The 18,653-nt window shown below is 39.8% G+C and overlaps 1 protein-coding gene across 11 annotated transcripts in view; it reads left to right on the plus strand.

Annotated features, from left to right (window-relative positions):
- Positions 1 to 18,653, plus strand: part of TRIM9 (tripartite motif containing 9) — a 260,580-nt gene that overhangs the window by 117,533 nt on the left and 124,394 nt on the right. For 10 of the 11 annotated variants that reach the window (XM_010341083.3, XM_074393934.1, XM_074393937.1 and 7 more), the window contains exons 3-6: positions 2,963 to 3,113; positions 3,353 to 4,148; positions 11,321 to 11,403; positions 16,244 to 18,339. In XM_010341083.3, the coding sequence (XP_010339385.1) occupies positions 17,518 to 18,339 (822 nt within the window). In that variant the 5' untranslated portion in view covers positions 2,963 to 3,113; positions 3,353 to 4,148; positions 11,321 to 11,403; positions 16,244 to 17,517. Of the gene's footprint in view, positions 1 to 2,962; positions 4,149 to 11,320; positions 11,404 to 16,243; positions 18,340 to 18,653 lie in introns of all 11 variants that reach the window. The other variant, XM_010341082.3, reaches the window with a different exon arrangement.

Consider the following 18,653-nt stretch of genomic DNA (forward strand, 5'->3'; position numbering starts at 1 on the left):
CTGTTCTAGTTACTGGGAAAATAGCAACAAATGAAACAAAATCCTCATGAAATTTATACCCATGTTCATGTAGCTAGTAAGTGGATTTACATCCAGATCTACCAGATTTCAGTATTCATTCTTTGTTCACTACACGTGGTAACTGGAATGGAGGATCTCAATCAAAGAAGACTGCAATATTTGAGTAACCTGAATAGATGCTATCTGGTCCCACCTCAGCTGCCCTCTTCACCAAAAGAGAATAGTACCAAAAAAGTGAAAATACTTTAGTTCCTGATTCTAAATTGTCTTTTTAAACAATGAATGTGTATTATTTTGGTCATTAAAAAGCATACTGTTAGAGATCATTTTTCCTGTTTATTTATGTTGTTGTTTTCATGTTTTTTTGTGGTTAGTTTTTGTTTGTTGGATTTTGTTTGAGACAGGATCTTGCTCTGTCACCCAGGCTGGAGTGCAGTGGTGCGATCACAGTTCATTGTAGCCCCAACCTCCTGAGCTCAGATGCTCCTCTTGCCTCAGCCTCCCAAGTAGCTAGGACCACAAGCATGTGCCACCATACCTGGATATTATTATTTTTGTGTGTGTGGAGATGGGGTCTCCCTATGTTTTCCAGGCTGATCTTGAACTCCTAGCCTCATGTAATCTTCCTGCCTTGGCCTCCCAAAGTGCTGGAAGTACACGCGTGAGCCACCACATCCAGCCCCTTTTCCCTCTTTAGATCTTGAAGAATATTGTATTTTCACTAGTTAGCAAGGAGTTACTCCAAGTCTGTCAGAGGATGCTAAGCCTCATAGACATGAAGTCCAGCTACTTCTACCATCCCTATACTCTCATGTCATATATGACCCAAATAATAACTCAGGGTTGATGCCCCTTTACTATATTACATGGTCAAAAGCCCTAAGCTGTAGTGTCTCTGCTTACTGCATCCCCTGCTAAGCATTTCTCCCTTTCCCTGCTCCTTCTTTTGAATCCTCCCCATGAAGACCTCCGAACCTCCTCCGCATGTGCTGCTTTCTCTCTTCCGACCCCTGCCACGCTCCAAACCCCTTTCCTGGCACTCATGGTCTTATACTCTGATCATAAATGGCTTATCTTATACTCTCTAATAAAGCAATTCTGAAAGGACGAGAATGGCTTCCTTATATATCTCATAATCAAAAAGTGAGCAATAAGTATTTTTAAGTTGAATTGTGTTATTTAAAAAAAGTAAACCCATAATTATTTTTACTTGGGTGTTTTGAACTGCTCGTTTAGAGAACCAGCTATTTTCAAAACCACAAAGAAACTTGCATAAAAGCCCCATGTTGCAGTTAATTTGAATCTCTAAGAATATAAAAGAGGATGTAAGTTTGACCCATAAATTATGATTTATAACCTATACTGTGCAAGGAATTATACAAGGAGAATTGAAGGTCACAGTGAAAAGCCAAATGTACAGCCAAATTTGCAAGGTGATATAAAACAATTCAGCAGCAAATTAAAAGATGGTTGTCAGCAACTCAGATTTAAATTGTGGATTTGGGGCAATAAAAATGATCATTCTCATTCCGGTTCTCATCAGAAGTAAAATTAGAAGGTTAGTAAAATTTTAAAAGCTAGGACTTCCAAAACTAGCAATGAAATGAAACTAACCAAAAATCTACATTAAGGCATTCTAGTATAATGTTCATTAGTAGCATCATGGAAGAGAAATATGGAGCAGTAAATATTAGCCATTTCATAAAATTTGGCATTTCATTTTACTATATAACTACCCTATAAATACTGTTGAGGCTGAGAACATGTTATATAGTAGAATGCTACTTCTATATACTATGAAAACAAAAATTCTCTTACAAGTTTGATTTGGCTGCTTCTCTGAAAAACCTGAGTTCCACTCCACTGTTGTCTGCATGGCCCTGGACACACTATATAACTTGTCGGAGCCTCCATTTCTTTAATGTCACTGACTGCTAGGACAGTGAGGACCACATAAGATATAATACATATGTGTTAGTGAAAAATTAGGTACCACACCAAAAGTATTTTAATTTTTTAAATCTGTTTGCATTATCAAGCTAATATTTTATTACATCAAACTTGGGTTTTGTTTTTAACCATAAATAGATATTTACTGCTTGAAACATTGAATAAAAATTTATATCAAAGAACAGAAAGTAATAATAAAATGGCTAGTAATACTATAGCCATATTTTAGCAATTTTCCTCTCCTGAATGAGCTTGAGCTCTATTTTATCCTATTTAGATGTCACTTGGCAAGTAAATCTGACTGTTCATCTATGCAAGTACATACACAAGATGTTTCAAGCACTAAGTGGACCTCAGAGCCCATCCTCATTCTTAATCAGGCTGAAGGAAAAATGATCTGAACATTTTTTCTTTGGAGACTACTTTCTCCTCTTCTTCCTTCTCCTCCTCCTCCTCCCTCTTCATTCCTTCATTTTCCTCCTTCTCCTCTTCCTCTTCCTCCTTATTCCCAGAAATATAATGTGTGTACTAAAGTCAGAGATTGGGAAAGCTTCAAGGGACCTGAGGAACCATCTAGGTACTCTTAAGACTTGGAAACTTTAGCCCCAAAAGGTACAGGACTTGCACAAGATTATACAGCTCATATAATGATGAGAAATCTAGTTTTAGAAGCACAAAATGTGCATAATTCCTGTTACAAAGAATTACCCAGGCCTGGTGTCACATGCCTTTAGTCTCAGCTAAGTGGGAGACTGATGTGGGATCCCTTGAGCCTAAGAGGTCGAGGCTGCAGTGAGCTGTGATTGTGCCACTGCACTCCAGCCTAGGTGACAGAACAAGACCTCCATCTCAAAAAAAAAAAAAAAAAAAAAAAAAAGAGATCTTTATATTCAAGTCCAATATATGTACAAATTATTTTGCCTTATTCTTTCTCTCATGAACATTTTTTAACATTAAAAAGTAATAATTTTTATTCTTGCTTTTCTGCTAGCTCAGTGTAATGGAAAGAGAACCGGACTACACCTCAAAACTCCTGGCTTGGACCTGGCTCTGCTTATTACTATGCAACCTTAGAGAAGTCATGAGATTCTTGCACCTGTAAAACTAAGATGCCTGCCTTGATTATCTCCACACTGCAACAGGTTAGATAACGAATAGGAATATTTTCTATATATTATGCAGTCCTGAATGAACATAGGCAATCTTGTTATATATATCCTGTGATGTCCAGAAATGTTTTTAAAGTTTAAAAGGGAAAATTATATTATACATGCTAGAAATACAACAAACTGAATTCTATTTAAAGATTGAAGAGTGCTATTAGCAAGATGGTGGAGTAGGACACTCCAGTCATAATGTACAGACCAAAATGTCTTTACAGGAACTCCAGGAACTAGTTAAGAAGTAACAATACCCCAGGTGAGCACAAAGCTGAGAACAGCTGCGTTGAAATGAAGTCAAGACATTGCCTCCTACCTGCAATTGCCCCTCACCCAATTTAACTTAGCCCAGCACAGTTGGGAGAAAATGCCCAATTTGTGGTTTTTCCTCAGAAGAGAAAGAGAAGATGGGAGTGGAACATGCATATAATGTTCCAGCTTTTCAGAAGCTGATCGGGGACTGGTTTCTTTCTTGCCTGACAGTCCTGATGAAACCTGCATACTCTGGGTACCTAGGAGCTCCAAGAATAAAAAAGAACTCATGGCTTCCTTGCTGAAGCATGAGAAATCTGCAGCACCACAGTCAGAAGCCAGCACAGCTCAGCGCTATCAGGAGATGCTGCTCAATTATTGGCTTGAAAGAGTACGGTGCAACGTGCATCTAATGTTCCAGCTTGCAGAGGGTGTGGGGGCTGCCTGAGGGACTGGTTTCTGTCTCACCTGGCTCTGAGTGGTGAAAGAAATAGCATACTTTGGATGCCTGGGAGCTACAGAGAGCAAAGAAGAGTTTAGCAACTTGTTGCAGCACCAACAACCTTCAGTACAACAGACAGGCACCAGAGACAGCAAGAGATTACAAGCTCCTGAAAAAGAAATTCACAGACCTCTCTAACTGGGAAATTATATGGACAAGGCTAGAGAAGACACATCTCCAGAAAAAGTTTGAGAGGCCCTCAGAATTCTGATCCAGGCTGATTCGTGAAGATCTTCCCCTTCTCTTCAAGGTACTCAATAAAGGTAAAGAAAAGTAGCTTGTTTTTTTTTAAATTCCCAAGTCTCGGGGGGAAAAAAAAAAAAAACCCACAAGCAGCCAGGCACAGTGGCTCATGCCTGTAATCCCAGCACTTTGGGAGGCTGAGGTGGGCAGATCACTTGAGGTCAAGAGTTTGAGACCAGCCTGGCCAATATGGTGAAACCCCGTCTCTACTAAAAATACAAAAATTAGCCAGGTGTGTTGGCAGGTGCCTGTAATCCCTGCTACTCAGGAGGCTGAGGCAGGAGAATTGCTTGAACCTGGGAGGCAGAGAGTACAGTGAGCCAAAATCACGCCACAGCATTCCAGCCTGGGCAATAGAGCAAGACTCTATCTCAAAAAAAAAAAAAAAAAAAAAAAAACCGCAAGCGTATGAAGAAACAGGGAAACGTGGCCCAAATAAAGTAACTAAATTAACCTCCAGAACTGACCATAGGGAAATAGAGATCTATAAATTATGTGACAAAGAATTCAAAATAACCATATTAAAGAAGGTCAGTGAGCTTAAATAGAACACAGGCAATTGAATGAAATCAGGTAAACAATGTATGAACAAAATGAAAATATCTGCAAAGAGGTATAAATTTTGAGAGAGAGAGAAAATGAATGAAACAGAAATTTTGGAGTTGAGGAATACAATAACAAAGTTGAAAAAAATCACTACACCAGTCCAATGGTAGGCTCCAGCAGAAGAAATTATCAGCATAAAGACAGGTTATTTGAAATTACTGAATCGGAAGAGTAAAAAGAAAGAAAAGAATATTTTATAAGTATAAGATGTTTTATGTAAGCCTATACTAACCACAAAGAAAGTACCTATAAAAAATACACAAAAGAAAAAGAGAAATAAAATATATCACTACAAAACAATCAATTAAATGAAAAAAGAAAATAGCAAGAAAGGAAAAGGAGAAAAGAATTACAACTCAGAAAAGTATTAACAAAATGGCAATAGTATATTCTTCCCTATCAATAATTACTCGAAATGTGAATGTACAAAGCTCAATCAAAAGAATGGCCAAATGAATATAAATGAAGACTCAGCTATACATTGCCTATACAAAACCCATTTTGGACTTAAAGACACACATAGTGAACAGAAGGAAAAATATATTCAATGCAAGTCATAAACCAAAAAAAAAGCAGGTTGGCTATACTTACATGACACAAAATAGACTTTAAGTCAAAAACAATAGACAAATATTTTTATAAGGGTCAAAAGGTCAGTTTACACAGCATTACAGCACCGAAATACATAATGCAAACACTGGGAGTTCTGAAGGGACAAATAGCAAAATAATAATAGTAGGGGACTTCAGTAACTCCACCAGCAATGACGACTAGGATACCCAGAAAGAATATCAGTTAGAAAATAGTGAAGTTAACATCATAGACCAAATAGACCTAACAGATATACAGAACTATGCACACAACAGCAGCAGCATACTCATTCTTTTTAAGCACATACAGAACATTTCCCAGGAGAATCCACATGTTAAATCACAAAAGAAATCTTAAATTTTGGAAGACTGAAATCATACCAAGTATCTTTTCTGACCACTATATCTAGTTCCATCAAACTAGAAATAATAGTGGTATCTTTTCTGACCACTATATCTAGTTCCATCAAACTAGAAATAATAGTGGAGGGAAAACTGAAAGTTTCACAAATAGCTTGGAATTAAACAACACACTCAAACAACCAATAAGTCAAAGAATAAATCTCAAAGAAAATTAGAAAATAATTTTAGACAAATGAAACTAAAAATACAACATGCCTAAACTTACCGGATGCAACAAAGCTGTAGTAAGAGGAAAATTAGTAGCAGAAAAATCCTACATTAAAAAGAAAAAAGATCTCAAATCAAAAACCTAACATTACACCTCAAAGAACTATAATCGCTTTAGAGCAAACTAAACCCAAAGTTAGCAGAAGGAAAGAAATAATAAATATTATAACACATATAAGCAATATAGACAAAACTAAGAGTTAGAATTTTGGAAGAAGATTTACAATATTGACAAGACCTAAGCTAGACAAACTTTATATGCATTAATCCCAGCTTTTCCTAACAAATCTAAGAAACTGAAACTGCATGTTTATACCCATCTTATAGAAGGATTAACTGAGGCTTACAGAAGCAAGGCAAGTTACCTAGTGCCTCACACAACTCATAGAAGGAAAAGCTAAGGCTGGGCACAGTGGCTCACACGTGTTATCCCAGCACTTTGGGAGGCCAAGGCGGGCGGATCACCTGAGATCAGGAGTTGGAGACCAGTCTGCCCAACATGGCGAAACCCCGTCTCTATTAAAAATTCAAAAAATTAGCCAGGTGTGCTGGCAGGCACCTGTAATCCCAGCTACTAAAGAGGCTGAAGCAGGAGAATTGCTTAAACTTGGGAGGTGGATGTTGCAGTGAGCCGAGATTGTGCCACTGCACTCCAGCCTGGACGACAAGAGCTAAACTCTGTCTCAAAAAAAAAAAAAGGAAAAGCTAAGACTGCATCCCAGGTTTGCCTGATCATAAAACCTGTCCTCTGAACCACTATATTATCTTCTACTGCAAGTAGATTTGTAACCAAAATGTCATGTAGTTGTAATCATAGAGTATACATAGTATGCAGCCTTTTTAGACTGGCTGTGTTTACTTAATATGTATTTAAGGTTCCTTTGTATCTTCTTGTGGCTTGCTAGTTCTTTTCATCAATAAATAATATTTTGTTGTATGAATGCACCACAATATGTCTATCCATTTACCTAATGAGCAATATCTAGGTTTGGAAATTATAAAGTTGCTGTAAACATTTATGCTATGGCCTAAATGTTTCTCTCTCCCATCCGCTGCCCACTGATATGTTGAAATCCTAACCTCCAAGATGATGGCATTAGGAGGTGAAGCCTTTGAGATATGAGTAGCTCATGAAGAAGCCCTGATGAATAGGATTAGTGCCCTTACAAAAGAGACCCCAGAGAGTTTGTTTGCCCCTTCTACCATGTGAGAACACAGCTAGAACATGCTGTGAACCAGAAAGCAGACTTTCACCAGTCACCAAATCTGCTGGCACCCTGATCTTGGACTTTAACTTCCCAGCTTCAAGAACTGTGAGAAATGAATTTTTCCTGTTCATAAGCTAACCAGTTTATGGTATTTGATTACAGCAGCCCAAAACAGACAAGAACAATTTATGTGCAGCTTTTTGTATGAATATAAGTTTTCAACTCATTTGAGTAAACATCAAGGAGCATAATTGCTAGACCAGCTAGACATGGACAATTTGGGATTTTTAACCATTCTAATAGGTGTGTAGTGGTACCACACTGTTGTTTTAATTTGCAATTTCTTAATGACATTTTGCTAAGCATATGAAAATATATTATTTTTACACATTTCTATATGATTTTTGGTGACATTTCCATTAAGATCTTTTGCCCATTTTTAATTGAGTTGGTGTTCATTTTTCTAACTCTTTTAGTTTTAAGAGTCCCTTCTGTATTTTTGGGATGTAAGTCCTTTATTAGATTATTAGTTGATTATCTCCTGGATCTGGAAAGAAAGGCAGGAAAACAAAGGGGAAAGGGGATTCTCTATAGAATATGGATTTTTTCCACAAGAGACTTTGCAGGGCAATTTGAAGGTATGTTAAGGAAATATATTTTGGGGTAAAACATTTTGATTTTCTTCCTTGTTATACCAGAATCAGATTGGAAAATAAGTCACGGTATACAGAGTTAAATAAAACCCATCTGATGAGAATTATGGTTAGTAGGGTATGATTTCCCAGACTCCTTAAATAGGAATTTGGGCAAGATAAAAAATCAGAGCTTAGTCCTGATGTCTTTACTACCATGTTAGTCACATTAGGCTATGCTGTGTTACGGTAATACTGATCCGCTCATACCTTCACAACCAAAGTTAATTTCTCCTTTATTGTTCTCCAGGCAGTGACTCAATGATTCTGATAACTGCTTTCCATGTGGAGATTCAGCTGTCCAAGCAGTTTTGATCTGTGGTTAAACAAAATCTCAATACATTCTCTGTAACATTATGCAGGAGCTATTTTCTGATTGGGTTTAAAAGTAACACCATTTCAGCACACATTACTTTGGCCAGAACTGGTCACAAGGTCTTGCCTAATAACAAAGAATGAAGATGTATATAGTCTCTCACATGTCCAGGAAGGAAAAGACACTGAGATATTAGTAAACACTACTAATTCTACCACACCTTGGAACTTTAGCTTCCATATAACCACATTGGCTAATTTGGCCTCTAGTACATCATTACCTTTTTGCCTAGCCCTCCAAGTAACTCAGTCTTTCAATTTCCCAATTTCAAAATCCTAAGAGTAGAATTCCTATACTCGGTGTCCTTCAGCATTACCTAAAGCAGTAACCATTAAATTTAAAAGAAATTGTGGTGTAAGTGACTTCTCACTTTAAGACTTAAACATTATAGAAGATTCTGGGGTAACATTTACTAACCACCTAAAGAAAAGAGATTCTACCAACAAATGTATTTTTCTGGCAAACTATCTTCATCTTAAAGGCAGGGAAAAATGTTTAAAAACTTACAGAATATAGAGAAACTCACCGGGAAGACAGATCCAGAGAACAACAGAGGGAACAATGGCATTGGGACTGTAGTGGGAGGCTTAAGAAGAAAGTAGCTATGATTTCTAAGAAGGACAGAGCAAATGATATGAATCAGATTAACACTATAATAGCACACATAAAGTAGAATTCCAAAATCTAAGATTAGAAACACAAGAGTGGCTTCAGAATTCTAGTATGTAACCATGAAGATTAGATAGAAGAATGGGAATCCCAAAGTAGAAGTGCTTACAGTCCTTCAGAAAAGAATTTGAAAATCTATTAAAAATTATGTATTAGATGTTTTTCACTTATAACACATTTATCACATATACTTGTTATAAAAAGTAAAATAACCCAGTACAGTGATGTATAAGGATAAAGCAATCATCTCCCTTTTTGCTTCTTCCCTAACCCCAACTCCACAGCAGTGCTTACAACATAGTATTGTGACACCCTCTTTCTCCTTGTTCATATGTGTAAATTCAAGTTAATATATTTGTATATAGGGGTGCATGGGTTGGTTGGTGGCTTCTTAACAAAAGAGAATCATAATACGCACATTAGCCTACAACTGGGTCATTTTCATTTGATAGGATAATAATCATATATGTCAGTATCTATAAATCTAGGCATTTTTCTTTTAAAATAGGTGTGTGTGTGTGTGTGAGAGAGAGAGAGAGAGAGAGAGAGAGACAGAGAGAGACAGAGAGAGAGAGAGAAAGGGACAGAGAGAGAAAGAGAGAGAGAGGAGCACATAGCCACTCATAAACTTAGTTTACATAAGTAATATAACCCATTTGCTGGGGAAGTAAAATTGGTACCTTTTTAATGGCTTATACTCTACCCCCTCCATCTCCACCTATAATTAATCCTCTGATTTTTCCAGGTAACCATGGTTTACAACCTGGTGAGCATGCTTTAAGAAGTTTCTACATCTTCACGTAATTATATGTAAACATAGGCACATAGAGGTGCTTTAAGGAGGGGCACTGTCAGCTTGCCAAAAGTGAAATCATCTTATATACCCTCCTATATATCTTATATTCCCAATAACAATATATGATGGAAATCTCTCTAAATCAAATGCTAATGAATTCATTATGTTAATGGATTTATCACATTCCATGGATGCAATATAATTTATTCAACCATGACACTATCAGTGGAATTTTTTTTTTCTAGTTTGGGGACAATATAAACATCTTTCTACAAAATTCTAACATATTGATGCTTTTTATAATGTAGTTTTCTAGCAATGGAATTGGTGAGTTGAAAGTGTGTATATTTTTTACTTTAATAGATGTTTTCATACAGCTTATTTAGAATATTTACATACAATTCATTTATTATAGATAAGTGAGTCTAATTCTGGATTCTGTTCTTTTTCATTGATCTATATGTCAATCCTTAAATCATTAACACAATAATTATTACAGCTTCATAATAAGTTTTAAAATCAGCTAGTATGACTTTTTCAAGTACTTTTTTTCAAAATAGTTTTAGCTGTTCCAACTTCTTTGCATATTCATGTAAATTTTAGAATCACCTTATTAATTTCCACCAAAAAAACAAAGCTTCTGAAATTTTTACTGGAAGCACATTGAATCTATAGATCAATTTAGAGGAAATTACTATTTTAGCCGTATTCAATCTAAGTATATATTTCAATTTATAGCATGTTTTTCTGCTTACTTAAGGAGAGGTGGGGGCCTGTGTGGGTGAGAGGCAAGGAGGAGGGCTGAACCCCCCCCACCTCCATCCCATGTGAAGAGGAAGGGGTAAGCTGCAGCCCCTCTCACGTCCACTTTCACCTCCATCTGTTTTGCTTCCAATGTGGAGCTGCCATGGACTGGCAGAATTGTGACAGCTAAATCTGCCCCTGGCCACCCTTGAGGCCCAAGCTGTCAGGATGGGGGAGGGCAGCTCATTTGCTACAGCTGTCTCCGGGGCACATATGGGACTCCGCAGTCTGGGAATGCTGCGTGCCCCTACATTAGGGTCCCCTTGGGAGAAGGTTCACACTGCTGGGGTGGGGACCCCACAGGGGAATCGGGTGTTTATCTTTCTGTTTTTATATATCTTTTCATTTTTTGAATATAGTATATCTTTTCACTTATTGAGGTCACCTTTAATTTCTCTCTGGAATGTTTTATAGTTTTCAGTGCCTTGATCCTGCACATATTTGATAGAGTTGATTTTATTATTGTAAATGTTACCGTTTTTAATATCAACTACTAACTGTGCATGGTTAGTATATATAAAGCTGATTTTTGCATATTCAATGAGTTCTCTTCATTCTGGCTGAAGGGAGTATGAATTATTCCTGGTTCTGTGTGTGCGCTTAGAATTGTTTGTATTACAATTCCAATAAATTAAAAATAAATGCTCTTTCCTCAGAAGTTGTCCAACCTGGTGAAAGTTCACTCTCTTCATGCACATATTGTGTTCAGTCAAAAATCCAAGCAAACTCCCACACAGACACCTAGAACTCTCTGTTTATCTCTTCCTTCTCTGCAAATTCTAGCTCTCATGGCCTTCTCAAAATTCTGTCTCTTTAACTAGGAGAGACTGGTGTGCTTTGTTTGGATTCCTCTTCTGTGTTCCAGAGTCTGGAAATTGTCAACTGGCAGAAATCCTGGATGAAGGTAGGGCTCATCTCTTGGTTGCCTTCTCGGAGGAATTAAAGTCTTGTATTTTCTGCCAGTGTCTGATAATGGTTGTTTCTTATAGTTATTCCTGGTTTTTAGTCATTGATGGAAGGAATATTACTCCCATGAGGCCAAAAGAGGGAATTCTTCCCCTTTAATTTTTCATGTAATAAAATGTGTTGACAGTTTTCCTGATACTCAACTATATTTGCAGTCCTAGGAAAAACCCTACTTGCTCATAGTTTATTAATCTTTATATATAGATCTGAAATCTATTTGCTGACATACTATTTAGTACTTTTACATCTAACACGTAGGTTTTGGACCACAGATTTTTATTTATTGTATTCTCTATTATATAATCATGTTTTGTTATTAAAGTTATGATGGCTTCATAAAGCAGACTGGGAAATAGTCCCTATTTTTCTTTAATTTCGATTATTTCAAAGCATTAAAATTGCTTGTTTTAAAAAATTTAACTAGAACGGATCAGTGCAACCATCCTCTCTCTTTTAATGATATATCTGAAATTATCCTTCAAATCCCTTTTATGGAGGTTGGTCTATTCGATCTTTCTATTTTGAGGAATTAATTCAATTAATATATATTGCCAGAAAGTATTCCTTTCATTTAGGTTTTAAAAATTGCTCTTGTAGAGTTTCACAGAATATTTTCCCTATGTGTGTTAATTTGCAAGTTCTATTTTACTTTTCATTGATAGTTATATTCCTTTTCCAGGCCTCACAATATAGATATTGTTCTAATATTATGTGAGAAAAACAGATACCAAGTAATCCCTCCAACTGAGACATTCTATTTTCCACCTTTCCTTTCTCATTTCTTCTTTCTCCCCAGTATCAGGTCCTTAGGATGCTTTCAGGTCCCCAATCGCTCCTAATCTATTTGGGGGAGTCTGTTAAGATTTATATGTAATTTAGTTTAAAATTATTCTCAATATTTTTCTCAGATGGAATGTGTAAGTGCTCTATTCTTTAAATTCTTGCGAACATTCTTCTTTGACCAGACAAGCAAATGATCTTTTGGCAGGCTATAGGCTGTGCTATGGTTTGACTGTGTCCCCCAAAGTTCATGTGTTCGAAACTTGATCCCCAGTAAGAAAGTGTTAGAAGTTGGAACCTTTAAGAAGTGTTTGGGTTACGGGGGCACCATCCTCATGGATGGATTAATGCCATTATCATGGGAATAGGTTTCTTATTGCCGGAGCGGCTTCCGTATAAAAGGACAAGCTCACCCCACTCTTGCTCTCTATCCTGCCCTCTCTCTGCCCTTCCACCATGGGATGGTGCAACAAGAAGGCACTCACCAGTTGCCAGTGTCTTGATCTGGGCCTTCCCAGCCTCCAGAACCTTAAGCCAAAATATTTCTGTTTCTTATAAATTATCTGGTCTGTGGTGCTCTGTTACAGCAGCAAAAATGGACTATGACAGGGTGACTTCTTTTACTTTTAGTAGGCTGTAGAATTTATTTCACATAATTTCCCTTGTAAGGTTGCAGAAAGAAGTTCCATGCCAATCTGATTCTTTTTTCTTTACAATTAAAGAAAAAACAATGTTCTTTCTGTCTCGGAGCTTGTAAAATGATCTTTTTTCCTGAGTTAAGAATTGTGCCTGTGTATGACTGGGTGTTTTTTCATTAGTGTCATCTATAATTCTAAAATCCTTTCAATCTGTAATTTTATATCGTTTTTTGGTTCAGGGAAATGTTTTCCAACTATGGTTTTTCTTTCACCTGTGTTATTTCCTCATTCTGAGATTCCTGTTATTCACAAGTTAGGTCTTCCGGATTTATCCTCCAACTCTCTTACCTCCAAATAGGATTCATTAAATCTTTCATTTTCTCTGATTCTCCAGTCTACCCTTCCCAACCTATAGGTAATATATTACTTACAATCATAAATACTACAGCATTTGAATATGGCCATCTTCCAGTAGTACTAAATGGGAAAAAGCTCATAATTCACTATAATAATCATGTAATTAAAATTGCCCAAGGATATCAACAATAAATAAATGTATGTTATTAAAGGATAGTACAAAATATTACAAGTATAAAATTGAATATTAGTGGACTAGATGGGGTAAATTATTCCATAAAAAGAAATTTCTTCAGAATTTCTATTGAAAATAGAAACATCACATTTATCACTTTTCAAATGAGGGACTTTATAAATCACATGCAGCAAGACCCTTATTCAAATACCTTAAATATATATATATATATATATATATATACACACACACATATATATACATATATACATATATATACATATGTGTGTGTGTATATATATATATGTATATACATATATCTGTATATACAGATATACACATATATCTGTATATATATACATATATATGTATATACATATACATATATGTGTATATATATACATATATATATATATATATATATATATATATATATATCAGATAATCTTAAAATGTTAAAGCCTAAGATCAGGTCCTCTCACTGATTTTTGCCCCCTCCAACTAAGGACAGACTGCTCTAGGAGAGAATGTGGAAAGAAAAACCTTTCTTCTCTGTGTTCATTCTTTAGACTCACAGAGACTATTTTGTTAATAATCAAGCATTGTAGTCAAAAGCAAATAGGAAAGCAACTCAATTTTTCATTGAAAAACATTTATCAAAAAAAGAAAAACATTTATCTTTTTCAAAAAATGCAAAAGCTGTTATTGCATTTTAAATTTAATTCCTCTCATCGCTAAAGAACATAATTTGGGTGAAGAGTAAGTTTCAGAGGATAATTAGGCACTTTACGCAAAAGAGAACATCTGCAGTCATCCCAGGAATGATGAAATTACAGGGCTATCAATCCTTGTGCTTCAGGGCAGGACTGATCACCAGCTGGAAGACAGAAGATATTCCCCCAATGGTATAATATTTCTATAATATTATCAATTACATTTCAATTTTTATTCCCCTTTAAATATGTCACTGGGGGACTATAAAGTATATTATGACCAAATAGTTCAATGCGAAGGGAAATCTTCAAAGCCTTCAAAAATATTTTAAGGAAATGAATTCTGAAACCCTGCCTCAAAAAAAGAAAGAAAGAAAGAAATGAATTCAAGAAAAACAGTAAACTTTTGGCCAGGCACGGTGGCTTATGCCTATAATCCCAGTACTTCAGGAGGCTGAAGCAGGCAGATCACTTGAGGTCAGGAGTTTGAGACCAGCCTGGCCAACTTTGTAAAACCCTTTCTCTACTTACAAAAAATTGCCAGGAATGGTGGTTCATGCCTGTAGTCCCAGCTACTTGGTGGGCTGATGCATAAGAAACGCTTAAATCTGGGAGGCAGAGGTTGCAGTAAGCCAAGATTGTGCTACTGCACTTCAGCCTGGGCAACAGAGCAAGACTCTAGTCCCTCCCGCACACCCCCAAAAAAGGGGGGGAAAAGTAAACTTTCAGGGAAGGTAAGCAGAATATCAAAGAAGTTAACAAAGAACATTTTGGGTACTTACGACATGCAGAGCTTGAAGAGAGGAGAACTTAGCACTTGTTGAATGAATGAATGAACAAAGGAACAAACTTACATGTGCCTGGGTTTCAATCCCAGCTTCACCATATTTGACCTTGAGTTCTTAAGTGTCTTTGCTTATCCTGAGTTTACTCATCTGTAAAATGGGAATATTTGTGCCTACCTCTTCTTGTAATTGTAGGAATTTAACCAAGTAATGCATACCAATAAATAAACCCCCTGTTTGGAACAGGGTGAACTCTCAACAAATGACAGTCATTTTAAGAGCTCTCCTAGGACTGTCTAATTTGGCTGATTCCTAACCAAACAGATAGTAACAATGAAATCATCTCAAATGACTTCATAATAGACCAAATCTTTCTATATTGACTATATTATAAATCTGTGTTGTTCTTTTTGTGAACCCAACGCTGCATTACACCATGAGACATCCTCTAAGATTATCCTTTACTCTGAACTAAGCATAAACTTTCTGCTAATTAGAAGATCTCTTAGAGGATATACTATGATAAACAGAGTTCAAACTCATACAAAGTGTAACAGCTGCTCACCTTTTGTGTCCAGGGACTTGTGACCTGTGGTCAAATGCACACAAAAAACAGAAAAGAACACTCCTTTCTAATATTTTCTCAATAATTAACTTTCAATACAATTAAATTATACTATATTAAATTAATTATAAGTAATTTCTCCTGGAACCTACAAATTAAGCATATCCTGCAAGTGCAGATAATGTCCCAACCACCTGAAGAAATTTTATCTATGCCTGTAAACAGAGTACATGTATCTTTGGATGCTCTGGTCTCAACTAGTAAAAGCCAGCTTTAAAAAAATCACATCGCATATATGATTAACATGGCTTTAAATAACAATGGGGACTTTATTCCCCCACAATGATCAACTACTGTTCTCATTGCAACTGAAGGTATTGAAAAGATAACCTAGTTTACTGGACAATTTCTACAAAGGCAGGGTTATAAAATGTCCATTTTTTTCTGGACAATAAAGTAGTTTTAAGTTATTAACATAGCTGCATATATAATCAAGTTATCTCCTGCTTGGAAGGAGGAAAATGGGAAGATTTCTAGAATTTGCAGAGTTTTTGTCCTTTACTTCATGAATCACTCAGCAAAAGCCAGCTATGTACTATTTCAAATGTTACTACCTCAGAATGCCACTTGACTAAAAGATTTTCGTTTCTTTCTTCCTCCCTCCCTTTCTTCTTCCCTTCTTTCCGCCTTTCCTTCCCCCTCCTTCCTTCCTTCCTTCCTCCCTCCCTCTTTCCCTTCTTTCCTTCCCCCTCCTTCCTTTTACAGGGACTAACACTACAACCACAGGCTAACCACGCCCCTCGTTGAAGGAAACAGGAAGGCACACCATGCTATAAGCTGTGGCAGATGCTCAGGGCACGTGGGGTTGAATAATGCTGTTTGGAGTCAAACACTCAGACTCCGCATTCACACAGTGATGCATTTACAGAGCTTTACTAAACTACGGGCACTCAGAAATAGACGAACTATTCTTGCCTCAACCGAACCAAAGGCCCTGCGGGCCTCGTGAAAGCTCTGCCAGGTGCTGTGGGAGGCTAGGAGGAGGAAGAGGGATGCGTGGAAAGAAGCACGTTCACACCCTGGCACTGAGGCCTCTGGGCCGAGCTACAATTTAAAGCGTGAAACGAAGGGGTCATAGATTCTGACTAATGCTGAGCCTTTCCATGGGTTACCCAGTGGAATCTCATGGCGATACCAGGAAATCGACTTTATACATGCTCTTTAGGAAACGAGGGACGTTGGGTGAAACAAGCCAAGAGTGTTGCCAGGGCTCGCACCAGGGCCGTCAGGCTCCCGCGATGGAGGAGCTCCAGGGCCTGGCGTCAGCGGCTTCACAGTGGGAGAAAAGCCCCACTGTGCAGAAGCCTAGGCCCGAGTGAGGCGCCTGCGAAGGCTGCCAGTAGCGGAAGAGAAGGGGCGTCCTCGGAGCTGCGCAGCGCTCGCCCGCGGTAGGTGGGCGCGGAGCTCAGAGCCAAACGCAAACGCTGGCGACAAGCCCCAGCCCCCTCCGCCAGCCCACTTGCTGCGGGGAGGGGTTTCTCACGCCCCCTCGCTCCTGGGAGATTGCACCGGAGGTCGGAAGGAAGCGGGGCGAGGATGAGTCATCCCGCCTAATTCCTCCTTCCCGGTCCGCTACCCTCCGCACGCCGGCCCCCTCCAGAGATCATGCAGCCAGGAACGAAGACACCCCTATCCTCAGACTCCACCGAACCCCCTGTGGCCTGCGGAGACGAGGAGACGGACGGATCTGGTGGCCAATGAAAGCTTCGATCTCTCGCCCGTCGCCCAATGGGCCGTGGCTCCTGGGCCAGGGCGGGACTAGGAGGGGAGGAGGGGGCGGTCCGGGCTGGCGCGCGGCGCGGCGGCTCAGCGGCTGCGGCTCACATAGCTAGCGCTTCTCCGGGTGTCCACGAGCCAGCACGACGCGGGAAAGCGCCGCCGCCGCCGGCCAGGGTGCTGGACAAGACGGACCCCTCGGCCACCTCGCCAGCTCAGGCACCCCTCTACAGCCCCCGCTGCCTCCTCCCAGACCCGACCCCATGGAGGAGATGGAAGAGGAGTTGAAATGCCCCGTGTGCGGCTCCTTCTATCGGGAGCCCATCATCCTGCCCTGCTCTCACAATTTGTGTCAGGCGTGCGCCCGCAACATCCTGGTGCAGACCCCGGAGTCTGAGTCCCCCCAGAGCCGTCGGGCCTCGGGCTCCGGAGTCTCCGACTATGACTATCTGGACCTGGACAAGATGAGCCTGTACAGCGAGGCGGACAGCGGCTATGGCTCCTACGGGGGTTTCGCCAGCGCCCCCACTACCCCGTGCCAGAAGTCCCCTAACGGCGTCCGCGTGTTTCCCCCGGCTATGCCGCCACCGGCCACCCACCTGTCACCGGCCCTGGCCCCGGTGCCCCGCAACTCCTGTATCACCTGTCCCCAATGTCACCGCAGCCTCATCCTAGATGACCGGGGGCTCCGCGGCTTCCCCAAGAATCGCGTACTGGAAGGGGTAATTGACCGCTACCAGCAGAGCAAAGCCGCGGCCCTCAAGTGCCAGCTCTGCGAGAAGGCGCCCAAGGAGGCCACCGTCATGTGCGAACAGTGCGACGTCTTCTACTGCGATCCTTGCCGCCTGCGCTGCCATCCGCCCCGGGGGCCCCTAGCCAAGCATCGCCTGGTGCCCCCGGCCCAGGGCCGTGTGAGCCGGCGGCTGAGCCCGCGCAAGGTCTCCACCTGCACAGACCACGAGCTGGAGAACCACAGCATGTACTGCGTGCAGTGCAAGATGCCCGTGTGCTACCAATGCTTGGAGGAGGGCAAACACTCCAGCCACGAAGTCAAGGCTCTGGGTGCCATGTGGAAACTACATAAGGTGAGTCCTAAGAAAACCCACTCCTAACTCCCCGCGCCTCTGATCATCCGGTTTTGCAGCAGACGGTCCCAGTCTCTTTCACACAGCGCATCCCAGCGGGGGCGCAATGCAGGTGCCTTCGATGTTTACCTCCCCGGTCTGGTGCATTGCAGGAGGCATGGGGGAATCTTAACCAGCGCACGGGGGAGTTGAATCCCCTCTAGAGAGTTGTTGCAGGGATGCCTTAGAACGGGTGTCTCGGGGCGCGCTGCCTGCGAGTGGGACGCAGGGCGCCCCCTCTCCTCGGTGGGTCTGCAGCCAGTGGCCGCGGCCAG

The sequence above is a fragment of the Saimiri boliviensis genome, chromosome 2 (genome assembly GCF_048565385.1).
Source record: "Saimiri boliviensis isolate mSaiBol1 chromosome 2, mSaiBol1.pri, whole genome shotgun sequence".
Classification (NCBI taxonomy): domain Eukaryota; kingdom Metazoa; phylum Chordata; class Mammalia; order Primates; family Cebidae; genus Saimiri; species Saimiri boliviensis.